The following is a 16,375-nucleotide window of genomic DNA, read 5'->3' as shown; positions in this document are numbered from 1 at the left end:
GAGCATGAATAATTTTACAGGCAGTTTTTTATTACTTACGTCAAAAAACACAAAAAGCCTGATTGAAAGGGGTTGGCTGGAAAAGAGTCAGATAGCCAAAATTTAACATTTTTAGATTAATAAACGTTTATGGTATAAATTCTATGTAACATTACACTATACTATACTTTTGTAAACTATAAGATAGCGATTCAACATAGAATATGTTGAATCGCTGTCTTATTGTTTATGTTTTGAAATGTTTTAAGACGGGCCAATTACAGACTTTTAGAATGAACTACAAAAGTTTAAGGAGATTCAATTTAAAAATTTCTAAAATAAATTATAACTAGTATAATTAATGCAATTCTAAACAACTTTTGATATACTCTTTAAGATTTAATCTATCTGTTTCTAATACATTTTGACGTTTCTTATAAATAGCTTTATTAGAAGTTTCCCTAAAATTTAAATTGTAAGTTCGAGATAACTTTATAACAATAAGATTTTTATTTTCCAATTCTTTTATTGGTACTATTATGTAACACAATTATTTGCAAATGCTCTTTTGGTAATTACTTCACACCAAATAAAAAGTGTGCCGTTTTTAACATATTTATTTACTTTGTTTGCAAGTTAAACATATCCAAAGATAACATGCGCAGACCAACATCTTTTTAGCTTGTAAAAGTGTTATGGATACATCCAAAAAAATTTAGAAACTTCCATACCTGATTAGGAGGTATGCACACCCATATGTCATTTAGTTGTAGCGTTGGTACATAAACGCCATGTTCTGCTCTGGAAGATGTAATATAAGTTACGTTTGCAGGCGTTAAAACTCTGAGACAGTATAAGAACTTAATATAATTGTGGGAGAACTTTCACCATTGTTCTCTTGCAAAGAAATACACGATTTTGGTTTATTAATAACTTACCTAGAAAATATAGCAAGTAAGAGTAAACACCAAAACATTGGAAAGGCTGTCTTATAAAGTCAGTCTTCCTCATGTTAGCGCTCTTACGCGCCGAACGCGAAAATGCATTTTTATTTATAGACAATTTAATAAGTATTGTGTAGTCTGTACTATTGTAATTAAAAAAAGTTTATTGTACCCTTACATTTCATAGTATTCACGTAAATATATTAAAATTCAAATAGTTTTGGTTAGCCAAATCCTTATCTTTCGGAACAAAGCGGGTCCTTATTTATTTTTTTATTTTTTTTGACCTTGTGAACTTTGACTTGACTCTCAATATATAAAGTTGCCCAAGGATATCTCTCTGGCATCTCAAATACTATAATTCAGAATATCAAATACTTATAGTATCAGTCATAAAATATTAGTTGCACCCTATTTCAAGATTACATGAAATTGCGACTGGAGTATTAAAGTATTTCTAATTTTCAACATTACAATAATTTTTTCATACAAATTTTTATTGTATTATGTAGATGAATTACAATACCAATATTTACTGTTATAGGACTGGAACATTACAATAATTTTTTCTCTCAGACTATTTTATTGAACTATAAAGATAAATTTCAATACAGTATTAATTATTATTGTATTGCAATATTATAATATTGTGAGATATATATCTCACAATATTGTAGTATTGCTATATAAATTGTTCAGAAACAATAACAATATTGTTATTGTTTCCGAACATTTCTGAAATTGTTTATAGACCGAACCTTATGTCATATAACATATATCTCATAAAAATGTCTCACCACCTATATCATTTTATATTATGTTATTTTATTTTAGATTTTATCTTTTAGATTTTTTTTCCTATAACACTCATGGATTTCGATAGTTTAAATAAATGAAACTTCTTTAATTAAACAAACTTATTAAACAATTTCTTTTGCTCTCAAACTTTTGTTTTGATTGCTTGATATTTAATACAAGTATAAAGATCGGAACGATATCAAACGTTAAACCACCAAACACGAACTGATGGATTTGTAAAATACAAAACAGAGATTTGCATTAAAAATGATTCGGTAATTTAAACGACCTACTTCCGTCAAACACAGTAAAGTAAAATATTTATTTGGATTTTATAGACTATTATTGTTATTTTCAGTATGAATAATATATGAAATGAATAAAATATAAAAACAAAATCACTTTTCCATATTCCTTAATTTTACTAAATGGTTCAAAAATTTAAGGTGATTTATTTAATTAATAATTAAGTTATTTTTAAAGAGAGATTTTGCAAAAGTCGGTTACAAAAGGTTAAGACTTTTTATACTTTTTTTGTTTATTGTTTCTCACAATCAAATCGTTTTAATTTTATCAATAATTTTTTTATGTGTCTACGTTGGTTATGCGTGAGCAATTGAAATCTTAGAGTTGAAAAAGCGTGTTGAAAGAATTTGTATGGACAATATGGACATTTATTCTCAGATAATTAAAGATAAGAATAAACGTCCACGATGTTCATTCACAATCTATAATTTATAAATATAATTATAATTGCACAAATTGTTTTGTTATTACTTTTATACAAAAATTTTTTTTACTTTTATAAAAAAGATTTTTCTGTTATTACTTTATAAAAATATTTTTTTGTATCTATAAAAAAGTGTTATATATATCATTTAAAAAACTCGACAACATTTAAACAGGACTATTGATCTAAATAAATATAAAAAAAACCAATGTCAACAAACAATTTGCACTTAAGATTATCACCTCAGCAAAAACACTTTAATTTATGTTTATCTACCACAGGACACTCAATCAAATAGTGACTTAATTTGCGATTATATTTCATAACAAAATGTTAGCATATTAAACACATGTTTATAGTTCTTTTAATTTCTTTTAATTGCAAGCAGCGTATAAGCAACGTGTAAGCAACGTATAACAACTTATAAGTAACGTATAAAGACCGTTATTCTTTTAGAAAACGATAAAATGCAAAAAAACGAGTTTACGTTTGAAGAAATGAAGAAAGAGTTCATTCTAATGGACGAAGAGATCAAAGAAAAAGTATCTTTTATTTTTTGGCTATATTTCGTATATTTCGTCAAGCTCTCTTATTTTTTGTGATTTTGCAAATATTGAAAACTTTCAAGCATTTTTTTTTCATGTGCAGAACTTGAAAATTGTTGAACTAAAAAACGAGCTGGCCCAAAAAGTAAAGGCACTAGATGAAAAGGAAGAAGCTGTTGTCAAAATGATTGAACAAACGGAAGAACTTCACGAGAATCTTGCAGAGTTAGATGCAAGATTCGAAAGATCGGAAAAAATGAACTTACAACTAAAAGAAGAAAAAGAAGAAGCAAGAGAAGCTGTTGAAAAAGAACTGCAGGAACTAAAGCGTATAGCTGTAAAAACCTTTATTATTACATTACGCATGATTTAATGGTATTTTTAAGTAAAAAAAGGATTTTATATTAACTAGTTTTTTAATTACTGAGTTTTAATAAGATATTTTTTTTCACTTTTTTAAATTATCGAACAAAACTTACTTAGTTTTAGAGTTACTCATCAAATTGTTTTGCATTTAATCATTTGTTACAAAGGATATCAAACGCTTAAAATTTTTTTTTTTTATTAAAAAGTCAAAAGACAATTATAAAATGTCAATTTTTAATTTAATTAATTTTAAAATTAAAACAGGAAAAAAATATTTTATTAATTCTAACTATCTTTTCCAGTATACTTTCAAAAAATATCTAGAACAGCCAGAACTTGCGAAACTTTTTGATATTTTCTTTTTATATATATATATATATATATATATATATATATATATATATATATATATATATATATATATATATATATATATATATATATATATATATATATATGTATATATATAAATTTATTGTATTACTATGCTATAATAAATTTAATACAAATACTCTCGGGCGTTTGAGACGGCTCAATGATATTAAATAATTTATTATATTTTATTTATATAAAATGAGTAAAACAACTTTTTCTCGGAACTCTTGAACAAAAGGATGAAGCTCAAAGTACTATGAAAAATTTTGTTTTTATTCATTTATATATATATATATATATATATATATATATATATATATATATATATATATATATATATATATATATATATATATATATATATACATATACATATTTATATACTCTTTTATTTAGAAAACCTCAGAAGATGCTCTAAACGACTTACGTAATAATTTTAAACAGTTTATTGAAAGAGCTGTTGAACCAGTAACAAATTACTTACAAAAAAATAAAGGCTCAAAAATTCCAATAAAGAAAACAAAAGGATACCGATTGCTGAAAACTATTGAGATCGATTTGCAAAAGATTTTGAATGATGTAACAAGCAATGCAGTTTAACAAAAAATCTTTATTTTTGCTAAGAGAGATTACCTGCAAAATGGAAAATATCTATGCTATATATTGTTGCAGTTAAATGAACAATCGGTCATTACATAACAAATAGCCAAATAGATTTAACCGAAAAACATTAAATTAAGGTACATTGTACATATATAAGTAGTATATATAAGTATAAGTAAAAAATTCTTGTCGATACAATAACCATGACAACATTTTTATTACAGTTGTTAGATAAAATAAATAAACAAATAAAAAAGAAAAAAGGACCTCTTTTAATGAGTGAAATCTCGTTGAAGTATATGTTTATTTTTTAATTTTTTTTGTTTTAAAATATAATGGTCTCAAATAGAAAAAAAATTATTTTTCAACAATTCTTCCGTAATTGAGAAACGATTGATGCACTCAGTGCAGCAGAAAATATTTCAAATATGATGCAATAGCGGCTAAGTCTTTCCCAATTCTTGCGGAACAAAAAGAGGGTCAGAGGGTCAAAAAGAGGAGCAAAAAGGGGGATCAGGTTTTTGGGGTGAGAATCAGATTTTGTTTGTCTAAAAGATTTAAAATAGTTTCTTTTTGTTCATTATCTAAAATATTTTAAAATTCCATTTTATCTATCAATTTCACGGTCTTTTTCTAGCTTAAACTATATTCTGCAAGATATTATGATTGTTTTACATTATTTTGAACTTTTTAGCAAAACAATTATTTCTTCATAACACAAAGTAACACAAAATAAAACAAAATAACACTTTCCAGCAAAATAATTCTTCTAGTTTTTATAATTTTTGTTTTTCGTTTTCTTTCACAATTTGTTGACTTAAACAAATATTTACTTAAACATATTTAAAACGCTTACTTTAAAAAAAATGTTTTTTAAATCTATTCTGTCATTAAATGGTATGTATCTTGCTTTTAGATGGTATTTATCTTGTTGTTAAATGTGTTGTATGAATTCATTAATGTTTTGATTTTAAAATTAAATTTCATTTATAATAAATTAAAACAACTTTTGCAAACAAATTGTTAATAGCAAGTAAAAAAAAAAAAAATTGTAGAAAATGCTTCCCCTTTAAATCTTGCTAATTTACATAAACTTCTTGAAGACTTCAGAAAGTTCTATAAAGATTTAGAGATTTCTAAAAACATCCAGAGCAGTTCAGAAAATTCTCGAAAAATCCAAAAGGTTCAAGAAAACTCTAGGCTTTCGAAAATTAATTAAAATAAAACCCATTTTTGTTTTTTTCGAACTCATCAATTTGTGACACAGGAAATTAACTATTTTACAAAAAGTTAAAAAGGCACGTTTTTATTTTAGGTCTCAACTGTAGTCACCCCTTTGGCCTTGGGGAGGTCAATATAGTAAAAAAAAAAAAAACTTAACCGCGTCGACTATAAGCATAGTAGAACTGGAAAATAAAAAACTCGTAAATTTTTTTAGCGTCAATTTTATAAATCAAATTTTATTTTAATGCTAATAATATTATTTCCATCAGCTTAAAGAAACTGATTTAAGGTAATGCCCGAAAACTCAATGAAACAAGTTAAATTAACTATTGATTTCATGTTAGCTAAGTTAAGTTCTCATGCTTGTCTAATAATGTCTCATGTTCATTTAAAAAAGATGTTACTCAAAGTGCAGCAGTTTCACTTTGTTTTTGCTTTATATGCATATAGAAAGTGTATATAATTATAGGATTAACTACAATTTACCCTGGTATCAAAAAATCTAATATAATCCATTTAATTGCACCAGACTTTTACGGATTTATTAGCTTCTGAAAGCAATATCATAAAATGTGACATAACAATCACAAATAGAAGTTAACTACAAGAAAACTGATTTCTCATCGAACATTTTACTGAGTTCATAATCATAATTCCTTATCAAACGCTTTGATGTTGAAAATCCATAATTGCACAAGATGTTAAGATGACTGTAATAAAACAAGTTTTTAAAAGTCTTTAAAATCAGAGCTAAGATAATTGTGCAATTGTTATTACTGATGATACAGATATATATGTTTTAACTTTAAATTTCTAGCACCCATTAACAAGCAAAATTCATTCCCCATTAAGTTCGTAAAGGCATTAAAAAAGACTTGAAATTGATCAGTGTGCTCACTGCATTACTATTGAATAATGATTTTAACAGAAAGCTACAATATATTTATACAATATATTGTAGCTTTTTCTACAATATATTATTGGGGTGGGTGTGAGACTTCATCCGGATGTTTCGATCAAGAGAAAACTGCTACGAAAAAACTAGTTGAAAAAACAGCAGTTTAGTTAGTATTGTGGTTTATCCTCCTCCGGCTAATTGCCAATTTAGAGGCCACATTCCAAGACCTGCAAAGACGAGTTCAGTTCACTAAAGAGCATCATAACCCGCTTTGACGGGCCAAGAGTAATCGAGTTTAAGATGAACAAAGATTATTAGAGTGGAAGACAGAAAAAGTCGAGTTAAAAAATTTGCATCATGATAGAGGACAAATATTGCACTTAATGTAAGAACGTGCAATTTTACATTAATTGGTTACAACTAAATGTATTTAATGTAAAATAGCAGTTTAACCCAATAAATTTTTATTGACACAGTGCAAGCAAGAACTAGTTTTAACTAATGAAGTGCAATAGGCTATAAAAGCTTATGATGATGCATTTTAATAGAACTTTAATTTGAAAAGTTTTAATTGAAAATAAAACTTCATTTTTTCTTTTTTTTAAACTCATACTTTTGAAAAAAATAAAGAAAAAGAAGTTTCAACATTAATGCAAAGTTATAAATATATGCAAACGGCTACATCTTACCTTAAAGATATTCAATCAGAAAGACTTCCGTAATACAATGGTATTGTAAGCAATTGATAATTGTTCCAAAAAAATGAGGGGTTGGGCTGTGAATTCTTAAAAAGTATCGACTATTTCCTGAAAACTAACATTTACTCGACTAAAATGTGTCCAATACCCGACTGTATTCCTTTAAAAATCAACTATAACTTTAAAATCACCTTCTCTGGGGGTGGAGGAGTAAGGGGAGTAGTCACACCCTCATATAATCGCCTCTGATCAACATTATTCATTACGAGTGCACGTGAAGGTTTCAAAATGTTTGGTTTTGCAAAAACGCAAAACCAACTGACTGGGAATAAAGAAATTTATTCCCAGTCAGTTTTTCATTGGTTCCGATAATGAAAGAGAAAGGAGAAAAAAAGAAAACTTTATTTGATTTATTGGTATATAAAATAGTTTAAATAAGCAAACCTACATCTTGAAATCTATTATTTCTGTATACAGAACCCAAGCGCTCAAGTTTTACAACAGAGAATTTTATCATGACACTGAAATATTATTCCATGACACGGAATAGCAGTGCTGTGCCTTTGTTTTGTAACAACGATAAGAAGACAACGTTAAAAACGTTTATGAAGGAAAAGCTGATGAAAACATATTTTTTAGCATTTAATTGTATATATTTTATATCATTGTTTGATTGATTAAAATTGTTTTGTATTTGTATTTTTATGTATTATACCCAATGAAATGAGCAAATTTTATTTATTTTTTCCTCATTTTACCTAGTGTTGTTATTGAATTCGACTAAATCGACTAAAAGTCGACTTGTCGAAAGTCGAAATTAGTAGACTTTTAAAAATTGAATAGTCGATTTAATTGACTATGGATTTCCAATTAATTAACTAAAAGTCGATTTTGTTGAATAATAATCTTAAAATCCTTATACCTTTTTATTCGATTTAATTTTTTCAATATTTAATTTTTGTTTGTTCATTTAATAAAAATATCATGTAGGGTAGATTAGGGTAATATGAGCACCATGGTAATATGAGCATTCTTAAAGATTTCTTAGATGTAAGCAGTAAAGTTAAAGTTGCTATGTATTTTTTGAATCGACTTTATGTGGTGATTACAGGAATCAGTACAATTAGCGTAAATCTATATGCAGTAATTAGCGGGTATCATCTAATTAAAACGCTGTTAAATTTTTTGCGTTTTTAAAATAATATCATCACGCATGAATGCATCTGCGGCGCGAAATTTTGTTGCTAAAATAATGAAATTAATTTTTTCATAAAGAAAAATATGTTAGCTAAAAATCAAATCCTTTTTGGCTTGAAAAACAATGCATAGAAATATTTTGTTTTGACTTTATTTAAAGATGCTATTTTTGTGTAATATGAGCATGTTCAAATTACCCAGTGATTTTCATTGAAATTACCTAGTTTAAAGTCCTAAAAAAGTAGTGGTTTTAATTGGTTTTTTGAATAAAAATAAAATATAGTAAAACTTTTTAATATTTTAACAATACTAAATATTTTTCTGTAATTTAAATCCAAAAAAATTGAATTTTTATCGTTCAAAGGTTTGAGTTGATAAAATTGAAAAAAAAAACTAATTTTTTTTTTTTCTTGTGGAAAACATAGTAGTATTGTTTAGTGGCTTAAAATTTGATTTTTTTAATGATAAGTTTTGTTAATAACGAATCATTATATTCCAAAAATTAGTTCTAATTGTCAGGTTGGTATTTACAAAACGTTAATTTTACAAAATTAATGTTTTTTTGTGAGCTAATTTAAAGTGCTCATATTACCAAGTGGTCTGGGTAATATGAGCATTTTTGTGACTTTTTTAAAACCTCTGTGTTTTTAAGAAAAAATCTCGGGTGCCCAAATATCTAAGTGAATCATGAGAAGGGATCCCTAAATATTGTTTATTCGCAAAAATTTTGGATCCAGCTTAATTATTTTTGAAATTATTCCAATTTTTGCTTAAGGTGCTCATAATACCCTAATCTACCCTACTATTATAACTTTACATACTTCCCAGTTTTTTGTTCACTATTCAAATGTTTTTTCTAATTAATAATTTTTTGTTTGTTATTTTACTCTCTGCTTGTCATTTTTATAAATATTTTCATACAAGGCCGTTTCTAGCTTTCTCGAGTCTCTGGGGTAAAATTAATTACCGAAGCTCCAAAATCTAAATGTCATCTACACAGTTTACTACAGATGGTAAATATAACTATATAGACTTTTTTAATATTCAGAAAAAATTTAAGACTAAGTTATTGGGGCTTGGGAATAAATTATACCTTGTCGGAGTGGCCACTGTTTTGTTCCACTGATACTTACATGATATGAAGCTAAAAAATAAAAAGCGAATAAAATTTATTTTATTATTTGTATTACAATTTATTTCAAAAAAAGCTTTATTCCCATATTTCGGCTTAATTGATTTTTAGTCGACTAAATCGATTTCAAAAATGTATTAGTTAACAATTTTAGTCGACTACTGCTCCTATGATGGCATAAGGGAGGATGGAGCTGTTTAGCATCAAGGGTTGACGGTTTCATTTAACCTTAGATTCTTTCCTCAGAAATGACAGAAATTATGCGTAATCATACTAATTTACCCTTTCATGCTTCACAGCAGCAGTGCAAAATTTTGCGCATGCGCATAAGAGATATTGCGTTTTATGTGTTTTTTGAGCTAAAAATTTTTTAGTGAAGTAAAAATTCCTTTTTACTTTACTTACAAATATGTTGTTTTTATGAAAAAAAAGATTTCCCCAACTTGTCAATATTGCAGCACATTTAACTCGTCAGTATGCTATCATAGGAAGAAGCCATTATTTTCATTTAAACAAGCTATGTCTGCCTTGTTCAAAAGATAAAATTAAAATAAGTATTTCACTAAATGCACAAAACTTGGAAATGAAATGCATGAAAATTTCATTTCTGCACAGTCAATAATAAAATCACAATCTTAAATATATAAAGGGTTTAAAAATACAACAGCACATCCCAAAATCGATTTTTATTAATTATAAAAGCAATATTTGTGCATAAGGAACGTATTTTTACTAAAACTAATTTAAAGTCAGTATAAACGTGTAGGTCTAGTCACTTTTTTGCCATAACCAATATTTATGATAATATGACCGGTATAGGCGCTATGCCATCATAGGCGCCTTTTCCCTAGTCGATTTAGTCGACAGTTAATAATATTTATCATTTTTGATTTATAAAAGTTTAACAAATAGAGAAGAAATTTTTTTAACGCATTTTTTTAAATACATTTTGAGCGATTCATTGGAGTTCTGCTCATTGGTTACTTTGTGGATATTATTGACATTCGTTAAAGTGGCTAGCCAGTGACTTTTTAACATGTTATATAGTGGATAGTCATCGGCTATACACTTTTAGTGGCAGCCACTAAGTAACCGATGAGCAAAACTATGGTGAATTGCTTCAAATGTTTATATTGGCCCACACTTTTTTTACTCAATTCACCTCCCAAGGTCAAGCGGGTCACTACAGTCAATTCATCTTGCCTCCTTTGATGCTGTTTCCAATAATTGAAAAATGAACCACAAATAAGTAATCTAATGAACAAAATGTTTACTAAGTATAATCTTGCTAAATTTATTGTTGCTCCATTTAATACAAGTCTATTTAGTACAACCGATGTACTAAATAAAAAATCAAACAGTTTTATGCAGTTCATGCTTATTGCATTTCCAAAGAATAGCTTTAAAGGACAGCTACTTAGATTATCAAACTTTTCTTTAGAAATAGTATATCCGCTATAGTTATTTACACTATGGATATTACCGGGCGTTGCTTCAAAAATAGAACTACATTATAAGATTTATTTTGCTGAACTAATGTATATTTAATATTGCTTATCAATTGTTTTTTAGTATTCCTTTAAGACAAACTGCATTCAATCATCTTTAAGTCGAACTCCCAAACTGCTGTACTACCTCCAGAGTTACATTTTTCAAACAATACTTGACTCTTCCAATTATCTTTTTTAACAATTTTAACTTTAATTTTAACTTTTTTTTTAACCTATTTTTACTTGTAAACTTAAACGTTTAAACAACCCCTATAATTTTCGCCTGGCCTATTATGACAGTTGGCAGGATTATCTTTCTTAAACTGACTGAAAGTTGTCAGGCTAAAAGACGTAACTTTTAAATACTTTTCTAACTTTGAGATTGATAATGGATTGAATAGTGTTTTTATTTTAGTTTCTTTGAATGTAATATACAATAAAATTGTTTCTTTGAGATCTTCATAAAAATAACTATTTTATTGGTAATAGTTTTCTTAATTTACTATTATTTATAATCACTTCTCAATAAAAAATAAAATTTTTAGAAACATTTCTTGTATTTTTTAATATATTTCCTAAACTGCCCCAGTGTCGTCCAAAACTACGCCCTCTTGTGGGGTAGTTTTAGACAATGGTTAGCTCGTTTTCAACAAAATAAGCAATTATAAATTATTTAAACTAGCTCGGCTTTGCTTTTTTTAAAGAATCAATTAAGTTATATTTTTCAGCAAAAATTTCAACCTTTTATCAAACAGTTCAAAAGCTACGGTATGTTATTTAAAAAACGACTGTCTAGTTTACATACACACACAAAGACATATGCTGTTATTTAATAATTTGCACATAAGCCATTTCATTTTGTGGAGTTCCATTTTTGAGGGAACACCCGTTATAAAAACATTTGTTTTAATTTATGATATTTTAATTTATGACCTACTTGTCTGAGACTAAGTAGAAGCTCTGTAACTAAATTTTCAATAACTTTTTTTAAGGTACTGGTTTAGGATTAACAGTCACTGCGAAAAAACATCGAATAAGGAAATTTCCTACTTTGGGATTTCGGCTGATTTTTAACGATCAGACTCAGCTTTAGCTTGAATCTGAAGGTGACCAGCTTACTTAGCTTGAATCTAAAGCTGAGACATCAGCCTTATTCCTACTACCTCACGTTGGCCGCAATCTTTATTCCTACTACCGAAATATTATTTCTAACATAACAATCTTTTATTCCATTTAATCAATAAATATTTGAGACATATTTATGTGATCTTTCAAAATATACTTTTTATGTAAAAAAAATTTAATCTCTTGCAGAAAAATTACTATTAACAAGACCGGGTAAAACAAAGTCTGTCGTGAGTGTGTATTTATGTGTCTGTGTTTGTGTATTTGTGTGTATGTGTCAATAAAATTAAATCAATTTGAAAATTTTTTTTCATTAAAAAATAAATCCTTAGTGTACAGAATCAACAAACTTTAACTCAAGTTTGAATGTCTTTCCAAAGAAGTTTAAGATCACTTATTGTCAACGAACAAAATCAATGAAAATTTTAAATTAGTGAACAAAACCCCAACAAGATGAACTGTTATTTAACCGAAGCTTATCATCGTCCTCACTCAAATTTAGACTTAAAAACAGGAAATAAATTAGTTTTAAATTAGTTTTAAGATAAAGAGTTTTAAATAACCGAATGTGACAAGTACACTGTTTCTTCTGGGTGATATCCCAACCTTTTAGATTATTTTTTTTTCTTCTTGTAAGAACTCTCGTAGTTTTGGATATGCAAGAAATAATGAAACCAAAGTGCGATCCAAAATACCATTTATGTCTCTCCATTGATTTTAATGTTCTTTCAACCTCCTCTAGTACTTCTCCTAGATCATAAGGTTCTACTAACTTTCTATACTGGGTTACCTTCCAGTATGTTTTTATGTCTTAAAAAAATGCATGTGGAAATTTAGAGAACTGTAGAAACCACATAAATAAAAAACTAAATTATGCTATTCTACTAATTTTGTTTCGTTAACTGTCAACTGGATAAGAAACTGATTATTTAATACTTGGATTTTTAGTCAATACAAAGATTTTGCTATAAAATATGCACGGGAAACAGATAATGTCAGTGTTATTTTACATGAAACTTAAATTGTTTGCATTTTCAGGTGCCCCAATCTAAAAACCTTTGTTAATGCTTTTACAAAAATAATTGTCACTAATTTTGCTGCAATGGTTTCCTATTTTTTTTTACTTTTATTATTTATTGAGTTTTTTATTTTATCTAATTGTTTTAAAACTTTTTAATGTAACTTCATCAACAGTGACAGATCCAGGAATTTTTGGTGGAGGAGGAGGTGGAGAGGGGTAGAAGATGTTGAAACATTTTTGTATTTTGTATCACATTTGCGTCTCATAAAAAAAAAGACTTATTTTTAAGATATTTTAGGACTTTCACATTCTGGAGGAGGGGAGGGGGGATGCATCCCTAAATCCGTCACTGTTCATCTAAGTCAGAGAAAAGAGTCAACCAAAAATATTTGAAAGACTAACAAGTTGATGTATGTAAAATTAAAATTAGACATAAAAATAAGAAATATTTAATTATATATTCTTTGACATGATGTACTTGTCATAATATATTCCGTCGTCATATTTTGCAAGAAAGATGCTTTTCTGAGGATTTGTTCTGAACACGCCGACATATCTTACGAAGCATAACAAATCAAAACTTTTTTATAAATTTTTACAAATTATTCATATAATGTGCATCTAGCAATCTACTATAAGATTAGTATTAATGCGAATGTTTTTGCAACATTCTCCAAACTTTTGCACTTTTTTTAATTTTATATTTACCAATAACGTAGCAATATGTATAGCTTATGTATTGCTATAGGTTCACGAGGTTTATCAGAGAGTGTAACTATTTCATGAGGGGTATCATTTTTGTTTTCATGAGGTTTATTAGACAGTGTAACTTTTTCAAAGTTAATATTTTCTCTTTTATTCAAAAATATTTTATTGGCTTTTATTTATAGTATTTTATTATAGTTTATTGATTATTTTTACTATAATATTGATTTTTTTTTACAAAGTTATGTTTTTTATATTTTTATATTTTATAAATAACTTCATCAAACTAATTTTACCTTCTTTTATGTTTTTTAAAAAGGTTTTATATATATATATGTTTATAGGAAAGTTTTTCAAGAGAAAGTTTATACATTTGAAGTAATATATAAAGCAGAAGCAAAGCAAGCTTGGTATCAGCTAAATAACCTGATATTGTTAAATTTGATGTTTTTAAGTTCTGCTAGCACGAAAAAAACTTTTCAAGCATGCTTTTCTTACTAAGTTATTGTTTCAATGCGTGAACTAATGGGGCAAAGATACAGAAAACTTTCTAGAAACAATTTCACACAAAAGTCTTGATTAATTTTTATGCATTCCGTAACTTCTGACAAACAACCATTATTCAATTCAAATTTATAAAACAAGATAATCATTATATTTTGAAATTGTATACCCCGGCAGCTGTCTATTCTACCGACAGTTTCTAAATTAAGTAAAGAATACTTTATTAAAAATAAAATAAAAACTTGTTTTTAAATACTTTTTTCATACTTCGTCGTGAAACTGTATTTTTTTTTTTCCTTCTAAATAACTACTACAGTAAATGTGCTGAGTGTTGTATCATTTTACATTTAAATTTAAAACAAATAACAAATATATTTATACAGAACATACTCTAGCTAAAAAATATGACAAAAAATTACACGCAATAATTTTTTTTTTTTGAATGGTTGTGTGGGTTTCACAAAAATTTATTAAGATACAACATTTTTACTGTTTACAAAAATAACAACAACTCTAACAAATTGCGACCTGAATACTTATTTGTTGTAAACTCCATTTTAAATTGTTAGCAGAACTTTTATTAAGTGATCATAAACTAAAATCTTAACTTTTTTGTGAAACATTTTATCGTTTTTTATAATCAATTAAAAAAAACTTAAAGCAATTTACATTAGAAGCGACTTATATATAAAAAGACTAGATAATAAGGTTTTCTTTGAATAATTATTACCTTTAACAAGCGATTAAATTTTCTAGCTAAATTTTAAAATGAAGTTTATAAAATTCCTACTAAAAAATTTTTCCGACTAAAACGGAACATATTTAAAAGTTTTGAAGTCTTTTTAAGATGGATTAAAAATTATCCAATATTTCAAACGCCTCTTTTTTTCTTCGCAAGGAATGTTTTCGAATAGAACCTTCAATTATATCTCTCTCTAATTTTTGTGATTTTTTTTTATGAACTGGTATAATATTACGCTTGTAAATTGCACCAGGGAAAACATTCCGCCGCGTCACATAATTATTAAAACGATTGGAGCAGCACAAGGGGTTGCACCATGCACCACACTGTGAAATACAAGAAGGATGACATTTAGAAACTAAACTTGTTGTTGCTGGCAAAAGTGATTGGTAGTATGAATTTTGTTGCAGAGGGTAGTTTTGTTGTGTTGGATAATTTTGTTCTGTATAAGGAGCTAACTTTGTTATTTGGGTAGGAAGAACTCTAGGTACAGTCATCATGGGTATTTCGGCTTTACAACAGATAGGATTACACGTATATAAACACGATACAGCACAATGTTCAGGACATTTTTCATGATTGTGAGTACCATCATGATTCTGTGTATCAACTAAAATAAATTATCATAAACTATCAAACCGTTAAAATTTTAATTTATACAAGCGTATAGGAACTAAAATTAAAATTGTAATAAAATCTTAAAAACTGTTTTATTGTGTTTAAACTGCACATTCTAACATCCAGTTAAAACGTCTATAAAAAATTTTCTTAACAACGTAACGTAACGCATCATACGTGTAAACGTCGTAATTGACTGAGATTTTAATGAAAGTGAATTTGCATGTGAAAATTGATAGCATCATCAATGGTAACGTTGTATTTGCCTACGTGGAAACGTTGTATTTGACTGAGATTTTAATGCAGGTGATTTTGCAAGTGGAAATTTATAACATCGTCGAATAAAACAAATTAAACGGGTAAAAAAAACTCAACTTGAATTAACAACATATAAAAGAGATCTTGGTATTTAAATTATTGACAGACTAAAGGATAAATTCAAAAATGCCGGAAAAAACATTAAGATCAGTGTCCTAAATCTACCAATAAATAAACAAAACTCTGGCAAAGGCGTAAAAAAGTTTACGTACATCTAGCGATTCGCTATCGCCACATAGCATTTTTATTTTAAAAAGAGAACTTATGCAATAAAATGCAATCTACATCGTTTCAAAAAAAAAAAAAATCCACAAAAGATGAAGCATTTTAACTACGAGATAAAATATGTGAAACTTTACCTCA

General features: G+C 27.2%; 1 protein-coding gene across 4 annotated transcripts; it reads left to right on the top strand.

The window, feature by feature from the left end:
* Positions 1-1,916: 1,916 nt before the first annotated feature.
* Positions 1,917-4,603, top strand: LOC100197507 (ribonuclease Y). Of its 4 annotated transcripts, none has more exons than XM_065790711.1 (4): positions 1,917-2,033; positions 2,908-2,993; positions 3,100-3,333; positions 4,134-4,603. In XM_065790711.1, exons 2-4 carry the CDS (start codon positions 2,919-2,921, stop codon positions 4,335-4,337), a joined length of 513 nt encoding a protein of 170 aa, XP_065646783.1. In that variant the 5' UTR covers positions 1,917-2,033; positions 2,908-2,918; the 3' UTR covers positions 4,338-4,603. The 4 variants fall into 4 exon arrangements, with proteins under 4 accessions (XP_065646783.1, XP_065646782.1, XP_065646784.1 ...); XM_065790710.1 differs by lacking the exon at positions 1,917-2,033 and adding an exon at positions 2,071-2,233; XM_065790712.1 differs by lacking the exon at positions 1,917-2,033 and adding an exon at positions 2,074-2,167.
* The last annotated feature ends 11,772 nt before the right edge of the window (positions 4,604-16,375 follow it).

This window comes from Hydra vulgaris, chromosome 02 (genome assembly GCF_038396675.1).
Source record: "Hydra vulgaris chromosome 02, alternate assembly HydraT2T_AEP".
In the NCBI taxonomy this organism is placed as follows: Eukaryota; Metazoa; Cnidaria; class Hydrozoa; order Anthoathecata; family Hydridae; genus Hydra; species Hydra vulgaris.
The sequence above is the reverse complement of the archived record's forward strand: the minus strand, read 5'-3'. Positions and strand labels throughout refer to the sequence as shown.

What these genes read in the sequence shown, in the direction of transcription:
- LOC100197507 (XM_065790711.1), top strand. Translation starts at nt 2,919, where the DNA reads ATGCAAAAAAACGAGTTTACGTTTGAAGAAATGAAGAAAGAGTTCATT. An exon ending in ACGAAGAGATCAAAGAAAAA is followed by an intron (nt 2,994 to 3,099) that starts GTATCTTTTATT and finishes TTTCATGTGCAG; the next exon opens with AACTTGAAAATTGTTGAACT. An exon ending in AGGAACTAAAGCGTATAGCT is followed by an intron (nt 3,334 to 4,133) that starts GTAAAAACCTTT and finishes TCTTTTATTTAG; the next exon opens with AAAACCTCAGAAGATGCTCT.